Here is a 19,788-nt window from a genome sequence, read left to right as displayed (position 1 = left end):
TCACTTATGACCTCATTGGGTAAATTTTTTGGAGAAAACGTATTTTTGCATGTACATTATTCAAACGTAATATTTTAAGAGATCAAACTGTGTTATTTGAAATATTTGAGTCACGAGTAAGACTTAGATAAGTGCCATAAAGTAAGTGATCAACTACTGATTTCTTCATTCAGCATAATTTTTTTTATATTAATTGTTATCAATATGGTCTCCATATAAAAGTAATCATATTATATTGTATCGTTATTATATGTTTTGTTAGTTATCGTCGTTCAGTGGCCTATTCGCAAATCATGAACCTTTTCCCCAAAGTTAACCTAAATGTAAAGATATATCGGTTCTTTCTACATGAACACGACCAAGGATTTGTGGTCAATATGCCTGTACAAATTGTATCATAGCCTTATAATCGGAGCCGGTGCAAAACAAATTGATTTCGACCCCAATTTGCGTTTAGAAATGCAAGCAATACAAATAAGAAAAAAACACAGAATTATTTAGGCAAAGAAATCGGTTATTTTGTCGAGCATTTTGTGTTTACAATTTTTCTGAAAACGTTTAAAAATGACCCCAACTCGTTTGGCATAGCATTTCGTTCTGTTATATTAGGCAATAGATGAAGGTAGGGATGATATACGAACTCCTCAAACTCGCTCTTGAATGTAGTGTAGGGCAGAAAAATATATTTCTTTATCAAATAGGCTGGGATGAATTTTTGTACTAACCCTCGCATTTGAGGCAATTATCTCCGTTTTTGTAGCATACATTTTTATTTTTTGTCTATGTTTTGCTCTATTTGGTCAATGTAGATTGAAGAGATGGTAGAATTTTTCTATGCCAAGGTGATATAATGATGTAAGAGCAGGCGTATCATTATTCTAGAAGTTCAAACGAATCTATGACAATAGAATAATAGTTTCCAAGTAGTGCTGATTTCTTCATTATAAAGTTATTAATTGTTATAGATGATAATTGTTATTGAGTTTTCTTGTTATTGTTTTCTTGTTATGATGTTATCAATGTTATCATATTATGATATGAGTGCATAAAATGTACACAATACAAACTAATAAATATGGAATGAGTTGTCAAATAGTATCTTACAAACATGTTATAGTTTTATTCTGCAAGCAGTAAACAAATTGAGAAAAACAGAATTAAGCTCTCCAAAGAGAGGCTTTCATGAAAAGAATGGCATTTGTCTTGTCGGGTGTCCTGCATCTGCAAAGATAGCCAAGTCATCCTCAACATTCATTCCCCAAAGTTTACATTAATTGAAGGAGACTGGATTCAAACTGAAAAATAATTGTTCCATAAAAGTCCCATTGCAAAAATGCACAACATGCTCAAACGTACAAAGAAGTTTCGAATTTAAGGGAGGTAATAACTCTCTCCATAATAAAATTATTGCTCGAGACCTATTCCACAGCAGGCAATCCATTATCACATCACGGATTTTGACGAAACATAGTGAAGTGGTTTATATTAGAGGGATTGTAAAGAAGTGTTTTAAAAATTGTATGTACATCAATTTACACCATTCCAATTTTCAAACAGACGTCTGTGATTCTTGTAATTCTACTTAAAGTAAGCGTTTCATGACGTCACTAATGGCAAAATAATATACTGTATCACATAAGGACTTCGAAATTAGTGACGTCACAAAACGCGGGAACCACAGACGTCTGGTTGAAAATTGAAAGGGTGCAAATTGAATCTATCTTATGGAAATTCAAGAAGATTGAGCTTGTTCTTCGAAATGTGCTTAATTTACAGGTTTTAAACACTTAAAGCGCTCAGTCATTGATGTTTCTTATGTTACCATTGGGTTGTGAGATCCCATGACTATTCTATTTTGTATGTTACATGTATTATCAATTATCTCTTAAAGGGACATTCCGCTTTTTTACTGCGTCGAAAATTTGTTTTGCTCAAATTTGTGAAAACCATACACCAAAATCTAGAGAAATGTGTCCCTTAACGTATCTGAAATAAAAAAAAAATCCAGCCATTTATCTTTTAACGCCAAAACTATTTAAAAACATTACGTAAGTTTACGTAAACTTTTAAAGTTCGTTATGCTTTTGGGCAGGTATTGAAAACTACTGCGTGGATTTAAGTAAAAAAAACTCCTAATTGTAGAGAAATATTATGTCTCCTAAGTATTTAAAGATTTCCACAAATAATATCGAGCCATTATAAAGCCAAACACCAAAACTTGTTCAAACTGCTTATTTAACAATTAGTATTCTCAGTTTTTAATTAACTCTTTTAAAACGGATTCAATTTGATCAAGTAAATACATTGATGTAAATAACATATTGTAGAAATATTTTCAGCTATAATTTACGGCGTTATTTGATAATGAAAATGTTTTACAAAAAGCGGAAAGCAAGAACCTTGACGATTACTACAACAGTCCTGAAAAACAATATCACCGAAGCTGGCATTGGTTGCTGTTCTGCCAAATATCATTTTTCAAATAAATCTGCCAGTGGCTGGCTGTAAGGTTACCTTGTCTTTTTATCATTCATATCTTAAAGTTATGAATATCAACACTATTACGATACATATAAAAGAAATTGAATTCAGAAACATAAATCGATAAATCTTAGAGCTACTGGACACACCTAGTTTCTAAAAAGTAGACAAGCGCTACTTAAGCCACTGTAGGCATCTTCGATTTTGTGATTGGATGGTGCAGCGATTGATCAGAATCTCCCAATTGCGTGACAAGAGCACTTCTTTGATTAAAATCACAATAGAATCAATTAAATGATTGGTCTGGTGTAGGTGCGTTAGATTAACCTTTTTAACCGATTACCCAATGAATATGGAATAAAGGGTTAACTACGTTAATCTTCAATAGAAAGTTATTTGATAATCCTGGTAATCTACTTATCTTCACGTGACCAGCAACTCACCATTGGTAACAGAAAACTGAAAGGATAGATTAACCAAAGCCTAGAACAGAATCATTCAAATAGTAGAGACACACTACACAGAGTAAGGGTGCCTTGAATATCAATTGAACTGCACTTGGATTTCAATATAACTCAAGAGGTAGATATATATATATATTTGTATTGAACATTCTATAGGAAGTATTTATAAGAGTTCGATAAGGGCAGAGACTAAAAAACTTCTGTCTTCAACTTCATATGATGTAGTTAGTATTTTTTGTAGCAAAAATCCAATTCCCAAAGGAATTCATGTTATTTTATGGTCATTGGCAATTAACAAATGATATGGTGCGTTATTTATTTATAATGTAATAATATGATAAAGTCAACATATTGTCTCTGAGTAATGTCTAATCATTAGTCTAATGTATCATTCTAGATTTTATATTATTGATCGCTTTAATTGTTCTCTGGACTAAATTACTGTTTGTTTGAAATATGAGGGCAGGAAATTTGTATATGATAGTAAAATAGATTCTCAACAGCCTTAAAGGATTCCACCACATATAATACGACTCAATCTTGTTTAAGTTTAGGTAGAGCTCTACCCAAATGGAAGGGGTGTCAGATATCAATCAAAAGTTTAATACAACTATCAATATGTTTATTTTAGGTTTACGTCCTAAGAATTCAAGATGAGTAACTGGCACCAGAAGTATCTGGAGACCATTTCAGAAGGTGTCAAGTATTTATGGAACAGCGGGCACTTCTCCGACACCACTATAGTTGTCCAGAATAAAAGATTCCGATGCCATCGAGCTGTCTTGTCTGCTATGTCACCTCATTTTGATGCTACTTACTCCACTGGTATGAGAGATAATCCAGATGGTGTCCTGACTCTTCTTAATATTGACGTCACCACCTTCGACAGCATCCTTACCTTCATCTACACGGGACGTGACGTAGTCTGTGATGAGAATGCCGAGAGTCTTTTACGGGCAGCTACCACGCTACAAGTTAAGGGGTTAATTGATAGATGTGCAATATATTTATCAGATAATCTCACACCAAGCAACTGTATTAGAATGTGGCGATTAGGGAGAACACATGGTTGTGAAGAGTTGGAAGAGAGAGCATGGCCATTGATCTTAGATAACTATCTGGAACTCATCAAATCTGAAGATTTTAAAGATGTCGATGTTGATGAACTAATTTCTATTATTAAAGATGATGATTTAGTGGTGCCCAATGAAGAGTTAGTCTGTGAGTCAGTCTTTAAATGGATTGCCATGGATCCTGACAGCAGAAATGTTCACCTCAGCTCTATCATTGAACATCTTCGATTCCCGTTAGTGAGTCCAGAGTACCTTCTCACTATCAGTCAGTCGAAAGGTTTATTGAAGGAAGATATGATTTGCAGGATGATGATGGAAGAAGCTAAAAGGTACCACATGCTACCTTCAAGACGTCAGGAATTTACTTCCAAACGATCATCCTTCAGGAACAGCTACGACTTAGAAGAAGTTATCGTGGTTATTACTGGTGGATCAACTCAGATGAAACCAACCGAAATCATATGTTTCAGCAACCGACAGAAAAAATGGTTTTACTTGGCTCCTCTTCCTTATGATCCCGGAGTAGAATTTTCTGCAACCACATACGCCAATAACATCTATTTATCTGGAGGAAGTCGTAAATGGCCGAAGATGTTGAAATATAACAGTGAAAGCAACGATTGGAGAGAATGTGAGCAAATGGCCCAAGGACGTTCTCGGCATGGTATGGTTGCCGCTAGAGATTCAATCTACGTATTGGGTGGCTACAACAGAAATCTTCCTCAAGGTAATAAAGTTTTAAATACAATTGAGAAGTACAACATTAATACTGGTAAATGGACGATGGCTGGAGAGTTACCTGTCCCTGTCGAGATGGTGTCTGCTGCTGTTATTGGTGAGAAGATCTTTACCTTTGGAGGGGCACAAAGAAACAACCGAAATACACCAGCAATACAATACTTTGATACAAGAATCGGCCAAGCCACACTTTTTGCAGATCTCCCATTTGCTTGTCGACTGACTAGAACAGTAGTCTGTGATGGTCAGGTCTACATTATAACCACTGATGGTGACGTCATAGAATTTTCAGAAGACGCAGGTTGTCGAACTGTGGGTAAAATTGAGAACTTCGGTCGAGTTCATTTCGGTGCAGTCCAGTTATGTGGAAAAGCTATTATCATTGGCGGAAAGAAAAGAAATGATTCTGAATGTGAAACAATGCTCAGTTTTGATCCTCTGCGAGCAGGCGCAGAAACATTACCAGACAAACTTCCATTCCCAAATGTAATTGACGCATGTGTCAAAACTGTCATTAATAGCAACCATTTACGTACTGCATTTGTCCTGAAGACAAAATAAAGAATGGACACTAAATATTGAGAAATCAAATGTATGGACTATGAGCGTTCTTTCTTGGCATCTTTCCACCTTTACATGGGGTGAGAAGGTAGTTTACATCCATTCTCTATATTATGTTTACAAGTCAATCAAGCTTATCCTAGCGTAAACGTTTCTTTTGTTTATATCACGGGCAAATTATTCGTCCATTTGTATATTTATTGTTATTTATATCCCATGTCATTTATTTTATATACAGTAAAATAAATATTCTATATACTACTTCTAAAAAAAGGATTAGAGTGATAACCTATGTTTTTATTATTTATTTTTTTTTTTCATTATTTTTGCCATATTGCCTCAAGTCCTTTGTTATCAGCTAGTCATCTCAATTCTTCTGATTAATCATATCAATTTGAAATTTACCAGACAGTGGCGAATTTATGTGTGATTTTATTATATTTTCACTGCCAAAATCCCGTTAGATGCATTCCCCACCCTCCTACGTGACCCCATACCTCGACTAGTACCCTATATAATTCAAAAGGGAAGCCAAGGTGCTCGGACAGGCCGGTTAGCCCGAAAATTCTTCGCCGGATTTTCTTTCAGAACTTAATTGTTTTTAGAGCATCACCCGAAAACACAACTTATCTGCCCGAGGTTTTTTCTGCCATCTGCCCCCGTCTCCTACGCCCATGGCTCTTACGTCTGCTATAATAAGCAGGAGTTATGTTCCACCAGATAGCGTGGCGGACATTTATAGCCTTATGGGGAATCAACACATTTTTGGGATTGCCGCAAATTTCTTATTAGTCAATATATTCTAATTAGGTTTTTCTTGTAAATGAGTTTTAATATTTTGTTATATCATCATTTAATAATAAATTCAATTCGAGAAAAGAGTTATTAATCAACAGAAAATATAAGTTCTTGCCTACAAGATATGATTGGGGCAACAAAGTTTTATATTAAAGGAATTTTGATGGCTACCAAATAGTCTCTATATAGTAAATTTGAAATAACCATTCTGTCCTGGATTCATCCCAAACTACATCAAATAGTTATTCTTTAAACTTTTTTTTAATTACACGAAAATAAACACTTTGACTGTAGTAATGTGATGATAACATTCCGGTCTATTAAATATATATCATTATTGAACTATTAAATATCAGCTTTAAAACAATGAAATATCATTATTTATCATATCACATTGTGAAGACAAATGTTAGTGGATTTTTTCTTTAATAGAATACGGCTGATGAAGTTCCGGGATCGAATAGCTAGCAAAATACGCAATAATTTAGTTTAAAGAGGCACATGGCTATGTTTATAGAAAAAGATGTTAAAGAAAGAAATGCCATTAGAGAATAGTCATACTGTATGAGAAAATGACGATGTTAATAGAGAGGAATGTTGATGATGATTGAGAAAAACAATAGTTAAGATAGAAATTATAGCCAACATTGATGATGTTAATGAATATAAATGATGATGTTTATAGAGAAAAAATCAATGTCACTAGATGATGATGCAAAGAAAGGGAAATGATGAAATTAATGCATGTAGACAGAAATTGATTATATTAATGGATAGAAATGATAGAAATGATGATGTCAATAGAAACAAGATTATTTTTATACAGAGAAATGTTGATGTCAATAGAAACAAAATTATTTTTATACAGAGAAATGTTGATGTTGATAGATAGAAATAATGACGTTGTTAGAGAAAAATTATGATGTTAATATAGAGAAATGATGATGTTAACACAGAGAATCATGATGTTCATAGATAAAATGCTTATGTTTATACAGAGAAATGCTGATGTTTATACAGAGAAATGATGATGATAATACAGAGAAATGATGATGCTTATACAGAGAAATGATTATGTTAATACAAAGAAATGATGATGTTAATACAAAGAAATGATGATGTTAATAAAGAGAATTATGATGTTTATACAGAGAAATGGTGATGTTAATACAGAGAAATGATGATTTTTATACAGAGAAATGGCTATGTTGATACATAGATGATGGCGTTTATACAGAGAAATGCTGATGTTTATACAGAAAAATGATGATGTTTATACAGAGAAATGATGATTATAATGCAGAGAAATGGTCATGTTAATACAGAGAAATTGTGGTATTTATACAGAGAAATGATGATATTTATAGATAGAAATAATGAAGTTGATAAAGAGAAATGTTGATGTTAATACAGAGAATCATGATGTTCATAGATAAAATGCTATGTTTATACAGAGAAATGCTGATGTTTATACAGAGAAATGATGATGATAATACAGAGAAATGATGATGCTTATACAGAGAAATGATTATGTTAATACAAAGAAATGATGATGTTAATAAAGAGAATTATGATGTTTATACAGAGAAATGGTGATGTTAATACAGAGAAATGATGATTTTTATACAGAGAAATGGCTATGTTGATACATAGATGATGGCGTTTATACAGAGAAATGCTGATGTTTATACAGAAAAATGATGATGTTTATACAGAGAAATGATGATTATAATGCAGAGAAATGGTCATGTTAATACAGAGAAATTGTGGTATTTATACAGAGAAATGATGATATTTATAGATAGAAATAATGAAGTTGATAAAGAGAAATGTTGATGTTAATATAGAAAAATGATGATGTTAATATAAAAAAAAAATGGTGATGTTAATATAGAAAAATGGTGATGATAATTGGGAGAAATTATTATGTTTATAGATAATAATAATGCTTCTATAAAAAAAATGATATGGTCAACAAAATTAATAGACAGAAACGATGATGTTAATATAGAAAAATGGTTACGTTAAAAGAGAGAAATTATGCTGTTAAAAGATATAAATAATGATGTTTAAAGAGAGATATGATGATGTAAATAGAGAGAAACGATAATGTTTATAGATTGAAATGATGATGTTGTTAAGGAAAAATGATGATGTTGCAATAGAATAAACTTTAATAAAAAAAAAACATCAAACAGTGGAGTAGGAATATTTACAGGTGAATTTCAATAAAAGTATACTGTTTGTTGTGTGAAGTACTAAAATCTATAGTTTGATTTCCATGTTGGTGAATAAACAAAGAATTGTATAGAAATATTATGACTGATTACTTTCTGAAGTTGAATGGAATAATTTGTCAAATCAACATGGCTCTTATCTCCCGATACAGCTTGTAGTACTCAGTTTACTTTACAGACGTAGCTCATTGGACATGTTTACATTGTACATGAACCTGATATTAGTATGTACGTAATTGGAAACCCGTCTATATTATGTGATAGTGTTCGATGGCTTTTTTCTATTCTATTTTTGGGCAAGAAGGCAAAAGTTAATTTGATTTCAGAAGTTTGATGTGAAAACATTCAATTTTTGCTTAATTACTTTGACAATAGAAAAGAAAAAGAATTGGTTTGTTAATAATTTTTGTAATATTTCAATTTGGAAAATGCAGTGCGATTGACGAAATCTACTGATATTCTTTTTCTTTCATTGTTGTTAGCTTAACAGATCCATCTCTGGGAGTACAAATTGTCATTTATGTGATCTGTACTTGGGAAGTGCCCTGGAAGTGACGACAGTTTAAATTGACCAAGTGCATTGTTCTTAATTCAATTATGAAGAGTGATATGGATGACTGAAATTGGACTCGACCAACTGGTAAAACCAATGGTTAGTCGATTGTGTTCCTCTGGGATAAATTATAATTATTTTCGCCGGCGATTAGAGCAGCAGTGTTGGTAATTGACGGTCAGCAAAGATTTAATACACACAAGCTTTTCCGTGCCAACATGCATAACGTTTGGATATTCATTTTTGGACTTTTCATTCAACAGAGATATGCCTATGGAGTACAACAAATCTATTTAGCTAAAAATATATGTAAAATTGATGGATCTCATGTCGGTATAGAATATACTATATCAATTCTATATACCAGGAGTTTTCTTAATTGTTTAACAGCATGTTTTCAATATCCCCTATGTGAATCTGTTATTTTTGACAAATCTACTCACTATTGTCAATTGAAAAGCGACCTCTTGATACTGGAAAACACGTTATCTTGTGGTGATTTAATCTATATGCAGCTATATACGGTAATTATTTTATATTTCATTTCTTTGAAAACTTGTACAGAAGAGAATATTGGATATGTTGAACCGTGGAGTTGGTTGAGGACAGTGACTTTAAAGGATCAACCTGGTTTCTGTTACACTTTCCTAACCATTCACCGAAAACCCATTGAAATCACGTTTGCCAGTAATGTTGTTTGGATGATGGCATAATTGAAACGTTTGGTAAAATAACTGGTTTGGTAAAATGGGAATTTTATGTCACATAGGAAGGTTGCCTTTGCCGTTCCAAGTCTGTTCAAACGATGTTCAGACAATGTCATGAACAAAAACATCGATGATTTCCGAAATTGGTATATACAAACATTGTAGTAGAACACCAGATCATAAGTAATGCAATGTTTCATTTAATTCACAAGACTTGTTTGTCTTCCTTGGGTGACCCTTTGCGTCCATTGAACGTCCATTGCTTCTGGCAACCCTAATGACATAAATGAGTTGCGTGTCGTTGCTTTTTGGAGGTTGCACTGGAAAGGAAGGGTACATGGTTAGCTCCTTCCTTTTCAGCGATTCATATTCAGCGAGAGATGCCCAGGTTGATTTTGCTGAATAGTATGGGATTTACTTCTTGCCAAAAGCTAAAAAAGGGACTGAGCCTTTCAAAAAACATTTACGCTCTTCGGTATGATATATTTATGTAATATATATTATTATGTTTATATTAAATTCACTATGTGGAAATCATCAAAGAATTGAATAATCATAATTTTATAATTTTATAACTTTATTTCAGGAAGCTCCACCATCATCACCATGTTGTTCATCAAATGGAAACTTCAGCTCTATTGGTATATATTTATTGTATTTTATTATAAATCCTATACCATGATGGAAAAGCTAAATAACTCAAGTGTCAATTTCTCTGGAATACCGCAGTTCACATGTGTGTGGACAGTGGCGTATTTAGGTAGTAATTTGTCGGCCTTTAATGAGATTGAGTTCGATCTTTAGAATGCTTTTTATTCTTTTTCAGGTGGTACAACTCTATACCCACAAGAACAAACTACTTCTGGACCAACGTTTACACTTTTACCATCAGTTGATATGTCTATTTATATTGGACCTCAAACCAAAAACATATTCGTTGCAAGCGCAAATTGTCATCATATGGGCGGAGAATTGGTCAAATTAGACACAGCTGGGAAACACAATGCTGTCAAAGACTATATCATTGATATAGGTATTTTTTTTTATCATCCAGTGATTGGAAAATACACGGGACATCACGTCACGTATAGTAGATTATCGTTGAAAATTGGTTACTCAGAAAAATCTGGCCCTGGGATACAGTTGCGTTTATAGGAAACATTAGGTTAGGGGGAGCGAGCAGGGGCCACAAAATTTACCAGGGATGGGCACAGGCCATTCTTTCCTTATGTAAAATGATAATAAAAAAAAATTGAAATTTTCAAAGGCGGCCTCTGGCATGACATTCTAATCCAATCTAATCTATGCATTTAAGAACTTCTGTGATAAGACAAGTGGCTAATGGTGTCAAGGTATCAAGCACTGCGGACATGATTAAGATCAAGTTATTTGATTATTTTAACTTACTACTTACCCAGTGTGAGTACAACACAACTCAAATAAATTTGTTATTTCAGGTCAAAACGAAGAGAAATTTTATATCGGACTCTTCGCCCGTCTACTTGGATGGGGATGGGCCGACGGTACTCGTTTGGACTATGAAAATTGGAGTCGTCTACCAATGCTTTTACAAACATGTGCTGTAATGGATAAGAATGAAAATTATGAATGGCTTGCAACCGGTTGTCTAGAGAGTTTTGCATATATATGTGAACTGAATTAAATGTTATGTGGGAAGTCTTTGAGATGAAGGGCAGTGGCGATCTTCACAATATTCTCTAAGTTCTACATTTCCAACTGCAGTAGAGACGCAGACTGAAAATTGGTCAGTTGTCTGAAGATCGCATAGTGTGAAACTCTGAGTAACAACATGTTTTTTTAGGTTAAGTTTTAATATTTCTATATCGCTCTACAATTGATGTATTGAGCAATGTATTATTATTGTAAATGTAACATTATGTGATAGAATACAATTTTATTAGACAATAATTTACACCATAGTAGTCTCCGGATTCAGCACAAAAATGAAGTCTTCATTCTGATTTATTTTTGTAGATTGGAATAAATTTTATGTAGACACGAATACAAACATTCCACAATTTAAAATTAAATTAATTCTTAGTAGTAATCTATTGTTTCAATTTTAACTAAGCCAATCAAAAACTCTTAATCTTAAACGAAAATCGATTATGACGTCATAATTGAATATGTATAATTTGCCACAAAGCGCTGACATTTCTTTAGAAACGAAAGCTTGGCAATTTGCTCTGCAAGTTTTTTGAATTTTTCAAAGAATTACATTGGTATTATCATCACTAGTTTTGAAATGGCAGCATTGTAAGTAGATCTTTATTTCGTTTCAATTAATTATAATATCAGATTTAAGCGAAACCAAATGTTGAAAAATTTTTTAGCCGATGTGAATAAGTTTGAAGGCTTATAGTTCTGTCATTTTTTTCTTAAATAATTATTAATTCAGAAATCAGATTAACAAAGTTTCGGTGATATAAAAGACTCATTGACTTTCTATACTTCTAGAACTGATTTTTAATCTTTTAATTTTTTGTTAGATTAGAAAGCTTTGGTTGACTGTTTGGTTCTAAATGAAGATTATGCAAGACCAACTAAAGGTATTTTATTAGTTTTTTTAAAGTTTTTGCAATATTATATTGCAGTATCAGTATATGTATATACTAATATTTTATATTACGTTATATTACAGTATCAAGTAATATACAAGTGTTAAAATTATTATTATTTCAGACGATAACTTGATTAACAACATGGTTAGAAAATCTACCAGCAGATCTACTAGTACGTATTTTATATTATTTACAATCATTTACTGTAATAGATAGATAGTTAGATTTAGTATTGGTAGTTATGAAATCTACAAAACTACTTCCGGTGGAAAATCATAGTTCGGGACCTGTATTCGACTATGTTAAGAATTTCAAGCCTAATTTCTTCTACACACCACTAACTATTGATTACCTTCTCTTTTAGATGCAATCAAAGTAGTGAACTGGGCAAATGAATTATATACAGAGAGTTTTGTTTTGTCTTAACTTTTTACAGAGAGTTTTTGTTTTGTCTTTTGGGGATAAAGGGGTTAAGCCGGTTAAGGAGTCGTGGGAGGGGGAGTTTTTTTCAGAGGGTTATGTTTTGTCTTTTTGGGGGTAAAAGGGTTAAGTTGGTTAAGGAGTCTTGGGAGGGGGAGCTTTTTACAGAGAGTTTTGTTCTGTCTATTGGGGATAAAGTGGTTAAGCCGGTTAAGGAGTCTTGGGAGGGAAAGCTTTTTACAGAGGGTTATGTTTTGTCTTTTGGAGGTAAAAGGGTTGAGTCGGCTAAGGAGTCATGGGAGGAGGAGCTTTTGACAGAGGGTTATGTTTTGTCATTTGGGGGTAAAGGGATTAAGTTATTACAGGAGTCTTGGGAGGGGGGGGGGATCTTCAGATAATTACGTTGAGTCTTTAGAGGGTGTGTGTAAAAAATTATTTCATTGATACAATGTACTTTATCTATTTCATTTCATATTTATTTATTTTATTTTATATTTATTCGTCTATTGATGATTACTATTCTTAAACCATAAAACTATATTTTTCAAAGTCGAACAATTTCAAGAAATCAAAAAAAATTAAATATATTTTGAAACTGTCATCATTATTTTGGCAATTTACTTTTTTTGAGTCACAAATTTTTCAATTGAATAGTATAATATTTAGTTTGTCGATGCAGAATAAAATATATATTATCATTTTAATTTAGCAATTATATAATATTGTCACTTTAAAGATTATCATATTTAGTTGGGGAATGTGATAGCGAATAATATAATATATTATATTGTCACTTGAAGATTATGATATTTAGTTGGGGAATGTGATAGTGAAGAATATAATATATTATATTGTCACTTTAAAGATTATCATATTTAGTTGGGGAATGTGATAGCGAATAATATAATATATTATATTGTCACTTGAAGATTATAATATTTAGTTGGGGAATGTGATAGTGAAGAATATAATATGTTATATTGCCTCTTTAAAGATTATAATATTTAGTTGGGGAATGTGATAGTGAAGAATATAATATATTATATTGTCACTTTAAAGATTATCATATTTAGTTCGGGAATGTGATAGCGAATAATATAATATATTATATTGTCTCTTGAAAGATTATAATATTTAGTTGGGGAATGTGATAGTGAAGAATATAATATGTTATATTGTCTCTTTAAAGATTATAATATTTAGTTGGGGAATGTGATAGTGAAGAATATAATATGTTATATTGCCTCTTTAAAGATTATAATATTTAGTTGGGGAATGTGATAGTGAAGAATATAATATATTATATTGTCACTTTAAAGATTATCATATTTAGTTCGGGAATGTGATAGCGAATAATATAATATATTATATTGTCTCTTGAAAGATTATAATATTTAGTTGGGGAATGTGATAGTGAAGAATATAATATGTTATATTGTCTCTTTAAAGATTATAATATTTAGTTGGGGAATGTGATAGCGAATAATATAATATATTATATTGTCTCTTTAAAGATTATAATATTTAGTTGGGGAATGTGATAGTGAATAATATAATATATTATATTGTCTCTTTAAAGATTATAATATTTAGTTGGGGAATGTGATAGTGAAGAATATAATATGTTGTATTGTCTCTTTAAAGATTATAATATTTAGTTGGGGAATGTGATAGTGAAGAATATAATATATTATATTGTCACTTTAAGATTATAATATTTAGTTGGGGAATGTGATAGTGAAGAATATAATATATTATATTGTCACTTTAAGATTATAATATTTAGTTGGGGAATGTGATAGTGAAGAATATAATATATTATATTGTCACTTTAAGATTATAATATTTAGTTGGGGAATGTGATAGTGAAGAATATAATATGTTGTATTGTCTCTTTAAAGATTATAATATTTATTTGGGGAATGTGATAGTGAAGAATATAATATATTATATTGTCTCTTTAAAGATTATAATATTTAGTTGGGGAATGTGATAGTGAAGAATATAATATGTTGTATTGTCTCTTTAAAGATTATAATATTTAGTTGGGGAATGTGATAGTGAAGAATATAATATATTATATTGTCTCTTTAAAGATTATAATATTTAGTTGGGGAATGTGATAGTGAAGAATATAATATGTTGTATTGTCTCTTTAAAGATTATAATATTTAGTTGGGGAATGTGATAGTGAAGAATATAATATATTAATATATTATATTGTCACTTTAAGATTATAATATTTAGTTGGGGAATGTGATAGTGAAGAATATAATATATTATATTGTCACTTTAAGATTATAATATTTAGTTGGGGAATGTGATAGTGAAGATTATAATATATTATATTGTCACTTTAAGATTATAATATTTAGTAGGGGAATGTGATAGTGAATAATATAATATATCATATTGTCTCTTTAAAGATTATAATATTTAGGTGGGGAATGTTATAGTGAATAATATAATATATTATACTTTAGGATTGTCATATCATTTAATTATGTCATTTTATAAGTTATGATATTTAGTTGGAGAGGAATATAGTTTATTTTATTGTCATTTTAAAGAATATGATATTTAGTTTGGGTCGGAGAATGTGATAGTGAAGAATATAATATATCATACTGTCACTTTAAGATTGTCATATCATTTAGTTTGGGTATTGAATATCATATAAATATGTCATTTTAAAGATTATAATATTTAGTTGGGGAATGTGATAGTGAAGAATATAATATATCATATTGTCATTTTAAAGATTATAATATTTAGTTGGGGAACATGATAGTGAAGAACATAATATATTATATTGTCACTTTAAAGATTATAATATTTAGTTGGGGAATGTGATAGTGAAGAATATAATATATTATACTGTCACTTTAAGATTGTCATATCATTTAGTTAAGAGTATTGAATATCATTTAATTATGTCATTTTATAAGTTATGATATTTAGTTGGAGAGGAATATAGTTTATTTTATTGTCATTTTAAAGAATATGATATTTAGTTTGGGTGGTGGGATTATTTAAAGCTCTTGGAAATACGAACATTTTGAGATTTAAATGCATTCTGTCTGATGCTTTTCTACTATGATATATATAATCAGTTTGTATGGACAATATTTAGTTTTTCTACCATGTTAGTTAAATAAATATAAATATATATCAATTGTTATGAATGTAGATTATGTCACAGTTTGTTTTAAATAATAAAATAGTTGATATTTTGAGTGTTAACTTTATCTTAATTACTTAACTATAAGATAGTAAAGTGGGTCATGCCCACTTTAGATTGCGGTTGGTAGAATGAGAAAAGGGATCTTTATATTTCATGTAGGCCTATTCAGGATCACAGGGGGATTAACTCTGGGCTTAAAAGTTATTTTTTGATATACAATTCTATCACATACCTACAAGATCACAGGGGTAAATATGCTCAAATTGGAACTTAACTTTCCTGATGTCTACAAATACACATACCCCAATTATTTCAAAAACAGTTAAAAAAATTAGATTCGGTCAATCTAGCAAAATTATTTGCATCCTCAAGTGTGCCCCAACTTTATTTTTAACCTAATTCAAAAATATGATTTGAATATTTTGCTCTTAAATAAGTGCCAAAATGCACCAATTCAATTAAATTTTTCCCAAATTTTCTAAGGAGAACTCTCTCAGAACTTCCTGCTAGACCTGTGACTATTTCACGGAGTGGTCGAGTATTTTGTATTCAGCCTGGACAGTTGTTTTCCCATTGAGTCAGTCTGCCCCTTATTTGTACTCCCAGTTTTGAGAGCCTGCTTGAACTATTGACGACTTTAAAAAAATATTTGTCAGATATTTGTGAAACCAGAAGACGTATCATAATGATTTACAGTAATCTATTATATTGAGGAGAAAACAATTGTTAAACCGGCGCTTGTGAACTGAAGCTGAGTTGTCATTGACGTGATTCGGATCTCTTCCTCTTTTATAAAGGCCTTGCGAAATGGAAAACGTCTATTTAGTCTGTGAGGGGACGCTTCTGTTGAAAATTACAAAATTGAAAATTTGTGACAACTCAAAATATCCGCTATTATTTAAATAAAATAAACAATGATCTTGATATATAGGTAATGTGAATGTTGAGTATTTTCTCTTTAAATTCAAAGAGAAGTATATTGACGCCAATTAAAATCCGGTGCGATGAAAGGTTGCAAGGCTAGGTAACATACGCCCATAATATTAATAATGCTTATATTATTTTTTGAATGGTCGAAAATTCATCAAAGATGTCCAATATCTACACAAAGTTTCATGCAAAATGGAAGGAAACAATAGATGCACGAGCCCAACATTTGAGGGGTTGCTAGGATTATCCTCAATAAACATTTAGCTTATATTGCACTTAAGAGCTAACACTCTTTGATACAGCCATGAAAATTTAACAACCATTAATTTCAATCTTTTCTCTAATCCATTCAAACTTCCTGGATTTGGTAAAACACAAAGTAGTCAAAATCACTCTATTGTATATGACTATCATTTTATTGAGACCAAATCAATAAATATTTGGACAATTTTCTTCTTTACAATAAATATACAATCAGTGGAAACTCTTTCATTATTTGGATTACATCTTGGTACATTTTTTTAAGTATTACAATCTGCCAAATTCATTTCTTTTCTGGCTTCTCTGGCACTATAATGAAAAAAATTCAACAAATTCTTAGTTAGAGAATAACAACAGTTAGTTGTATATTTTCATATTTTCTATTCAATATAACTGATTTGTGAGGACAATTAGAGTTCAATATTACCACTCACTTTAATGGTGTCCACATTATTCTTACTTGTTCAATTTTTTGTCAGGATAGAGTGCATATTATTAATTTATTTGTTTATATTTGTTTCCTGGATCACAATTATGTATATCCAGTGATAGCTCTATGTTTAACTTTGAGTAAAAGTTAAGTAGTATAAGGTTTTATAAGAGAAACTCTCTTATAGAATCACTTGCCTAGGTTACAAGTAGGAAGTAGTAATAAACTTAATTTCAATGTGACTTACATAGATTCATTCACTATCTAATTAATAAAAATCGAACAGACTGCTTGTACTTATGTTTTGACTCAGCACAAATATTTTTTCTTGACTACACTTACATGGTTCTGAAAGTTTCTGCATAATTGGTGCTAGTAGTTCTTCAATATTAGCTTTCTGTTGTATAAAATCCTGAGTTGTAGCATCAACTGTTGCTTCTACCCATTCTGTTTTTTCTTTCACAGCTCCATTTGAGATGTTCTGTATTGTAAATATAAAATGAAAAATAAATATTTACCTATATGAATGCCAATTGCAGGCTGCACATAAAAAAAAACAGTATAAACAGTGTTAGCTATGTGGAATCTAACATCAACTAAAGCATGTAGCTACTTAATTAAATATAAGATAAGTACCTTTATCTAAAGATATCTAAATATTTGCTACACCAGCTCAGTTTCAGCTATCCATAACCCTTTTTAGAATAAAATTTGTACAACCTGTTGTCCTGATATCGTGGAAAATTCACTGCAAAAACTTAGACTGACCAGTCACTGACCATAAGAATGTTGAGCAATATCAGCTCCAAGTAAATGTTTAGACTACATAATCCTTTTAAAGGTCATAAGCTTTACCTTTTCCTCTTTATTAAGCCGACCTTGTACTCTCTCTGGATCTGTTATCCATTCCTGTATATGTTTAATAGCTGCTATCAAATTCACTTTAGCTTCTATATAAAAAAAAAACAATATCATTCTATGAAAAATACTTCCATGTGAAATCTCATTAATAATTTTTTGCCAACTTCATCTATATCAATATGTTAAAATAAAAAATTTACTATTTAGTAGACCTATCAGTAATATCCAGATTGAACTGTTATAGGCTCACTTAGGTTTATGAAATGAAGATCATTAAAAATATACTTGTTGCCAAATTAGTTTTACATTTATGAGTAAGCCAAAAGGCCCACTTGTACCTAATGATACTTAATAAAATTCATATGCAGCCAACACATTTTTGATATAAAATCTACATCAGGACAGCTGGTTTAGAAATGGCTTTATATTTTGAATAGCACTTATAAGCCCATGGGGCATAGAAGAGCAAAGTAAACTGACTGAACAAAAATAGAACCTACCTGCCCAATCTAAATAATCAACACATTCACTTTGACTATATCTTAAAGCTGTTTCTCTGGCTCTTTCATTATGAGCGTTTTTCTGTTGTAAATTAACTTGGTGTTCAACTAGCACCTTTAAAATACCTATTTTACCCCAGGCTGCTGCATAGTGAAGAGGTGAAAATCCTACAATTGAAAGAAATTAATTTGGAATAAGCTTGACTTTAGTTGGTGTATTAGATCCTTATACATAGGAAATTAGTTTAGGGTAGCTTAAATCTACTTCGTACTGACAGCAGGCCTACAAGCCTCTTGACTTTCATTCTGTTAACCTTTGCTTGACCTATTAGACTATATAGTTTAATATACAGTACCTCGGAATGAGCCTATTGTTCACATTATCCCCTCCATTACCATTTGAACATAAATCTTGTCTACACAGTAAAGTGCATAGCTACAAATATGTGGAAAGATTAGAATTGGACTGCAGCAGGGAGTAGGCCTAGTAGGAACAAACCTTTCCAAGAAATTTGGGATAAATCAGCACCACGTTGAAGTAATTCCCTGGTAATATCATTTCTCCCTAACATTGCTGCTAGATCTAGAGGTGATTTCCCTTCTTCATTCCTGATATTTAAAAGTGATTCCACCTTATCTTTAAATTCATCTTCCTCATCTTCGAAACATTTCGTCAGACGATCAACATCATTCTTCAAAATACAATGAGTAACAATATTTGTGTTTGGCAATAAAACTTCTGGAACTTTCTCAACTTCCTGGTTGACAGATTCTAAAGTCATTTTATCACTTCAGGTTAACAATACCTCGTTATATCGACTATTTGGGATATTTTCAATAACAGTCTGATGAAAAAAGGGAATTCCCGTTACCCCCCAAACAAATGACGTCATATTCTGTGGAATCTCATATTTTGATTGGTTCAACAAATATAGGTCAAACGAAAGTCAATAGTCGTAATGATCTTCCTCTCATTTCGCATATCGATCGAGTATTTTCCTTTCCACC

The 19,788-nt window shown here is 31.4% G+C and overlaps 3 protein-coding genes across 3 annotated transcripts; 2 read left to right on the top strand and 1 right to left on the bottom strand.

The window, feature by feature from the left end:
- Window positions 1-3,000: 3,000 nt before the first annotated feature.
- On the top strand, window positions 3,001-5,605 carry LOTGIDRAFT_190348 (hypothetical protein). The gene is made up of 2 exons (XM_009058273.1): window positions 3,001-3,063; window positions 3,577-5,605. The coding sequence occupies exon 2, from the start codon at window positions 3,599-3,601 to the stop codon at window positions 5,315-5,317; it is 1,719 nt and encodes a 572-aa protein (XP_009056521.1). The 5' UTR covers window positions 3,001-3,063; window positions 3,577-3,598; the 3' UTR covers window positions 5,318-5,605.
- Window positions 5,606-9,123: 3,518 nt separating this feature from the next.
- Window positions 9,124-11,275, top strand: LOTGIDRAFT_162310 (hypothetical protein; the record flags this gene model as incomplete). Its single annotated transcript, XM_009058272.1, has 4 exons — window positions 9,124-9,429; window positions 10,199-10,253; window positions 10,439-10,645; window positions 11,070-11,275. 4 exons carry the CDS (start codon window positions 9,124-9,126, stop codon window positions 11,273-11,275), a joined length of 774 nt encoding a protein of 257 aa, XP_009056520.1.
- A 6,412-nt stretch (window positions 11,276-17,687) lies between these two features.
- LOTGIDRAFT_120207 (hypothetical protein) lies at window positions 17,688-19,562 on the bottom strand (the record flags this gene model as incomplete). Its single annotated transcript, XM_009058271.1, has 4 exons — window positions 17,688-17,900; window positions 18,275-18,369; window positions 18,781-18,948; window positions 19,280-19,562. The coding sequence occupies 4 exons, from the start codon at window positions 19,560-19,562 to the stop codon at window positions 17,688-17,690; spliced, it is 759 nt and encodes a 252-aa protein (XP_009056519.1).
- Window positions 19,563-19,788: the final 226 nt, after the last annotated feature.

The sequence above is a fragment of the Lottia gigantea genome (genome assembly GCF_000327385.1).
Source record: "Lottia gigantea unplaced genomic scaffold LOTGIsca_33, whole genome shotgun sequence".
Lineage (NCBI taxonomy): Eukaryota > Metazoa > Mollusca > Gastropoda > Lottiidae > Lottia > Lottia gigantea.
Note: the sequence above shows the minus strand (reverse complement) of the source record. Positions and strands in the feature narration are given on the sequence as shown.

Excerpts from the sequence above, each read along its gene's own strand:
- LOTGIDRAFT_190348 (XM_009058273.1), top strand. The coding sequence starts at position 3,599 with ATGAGTAACTGGCACCAGAAGTATCTGGAGACCATTTCAGAAGGTGTC.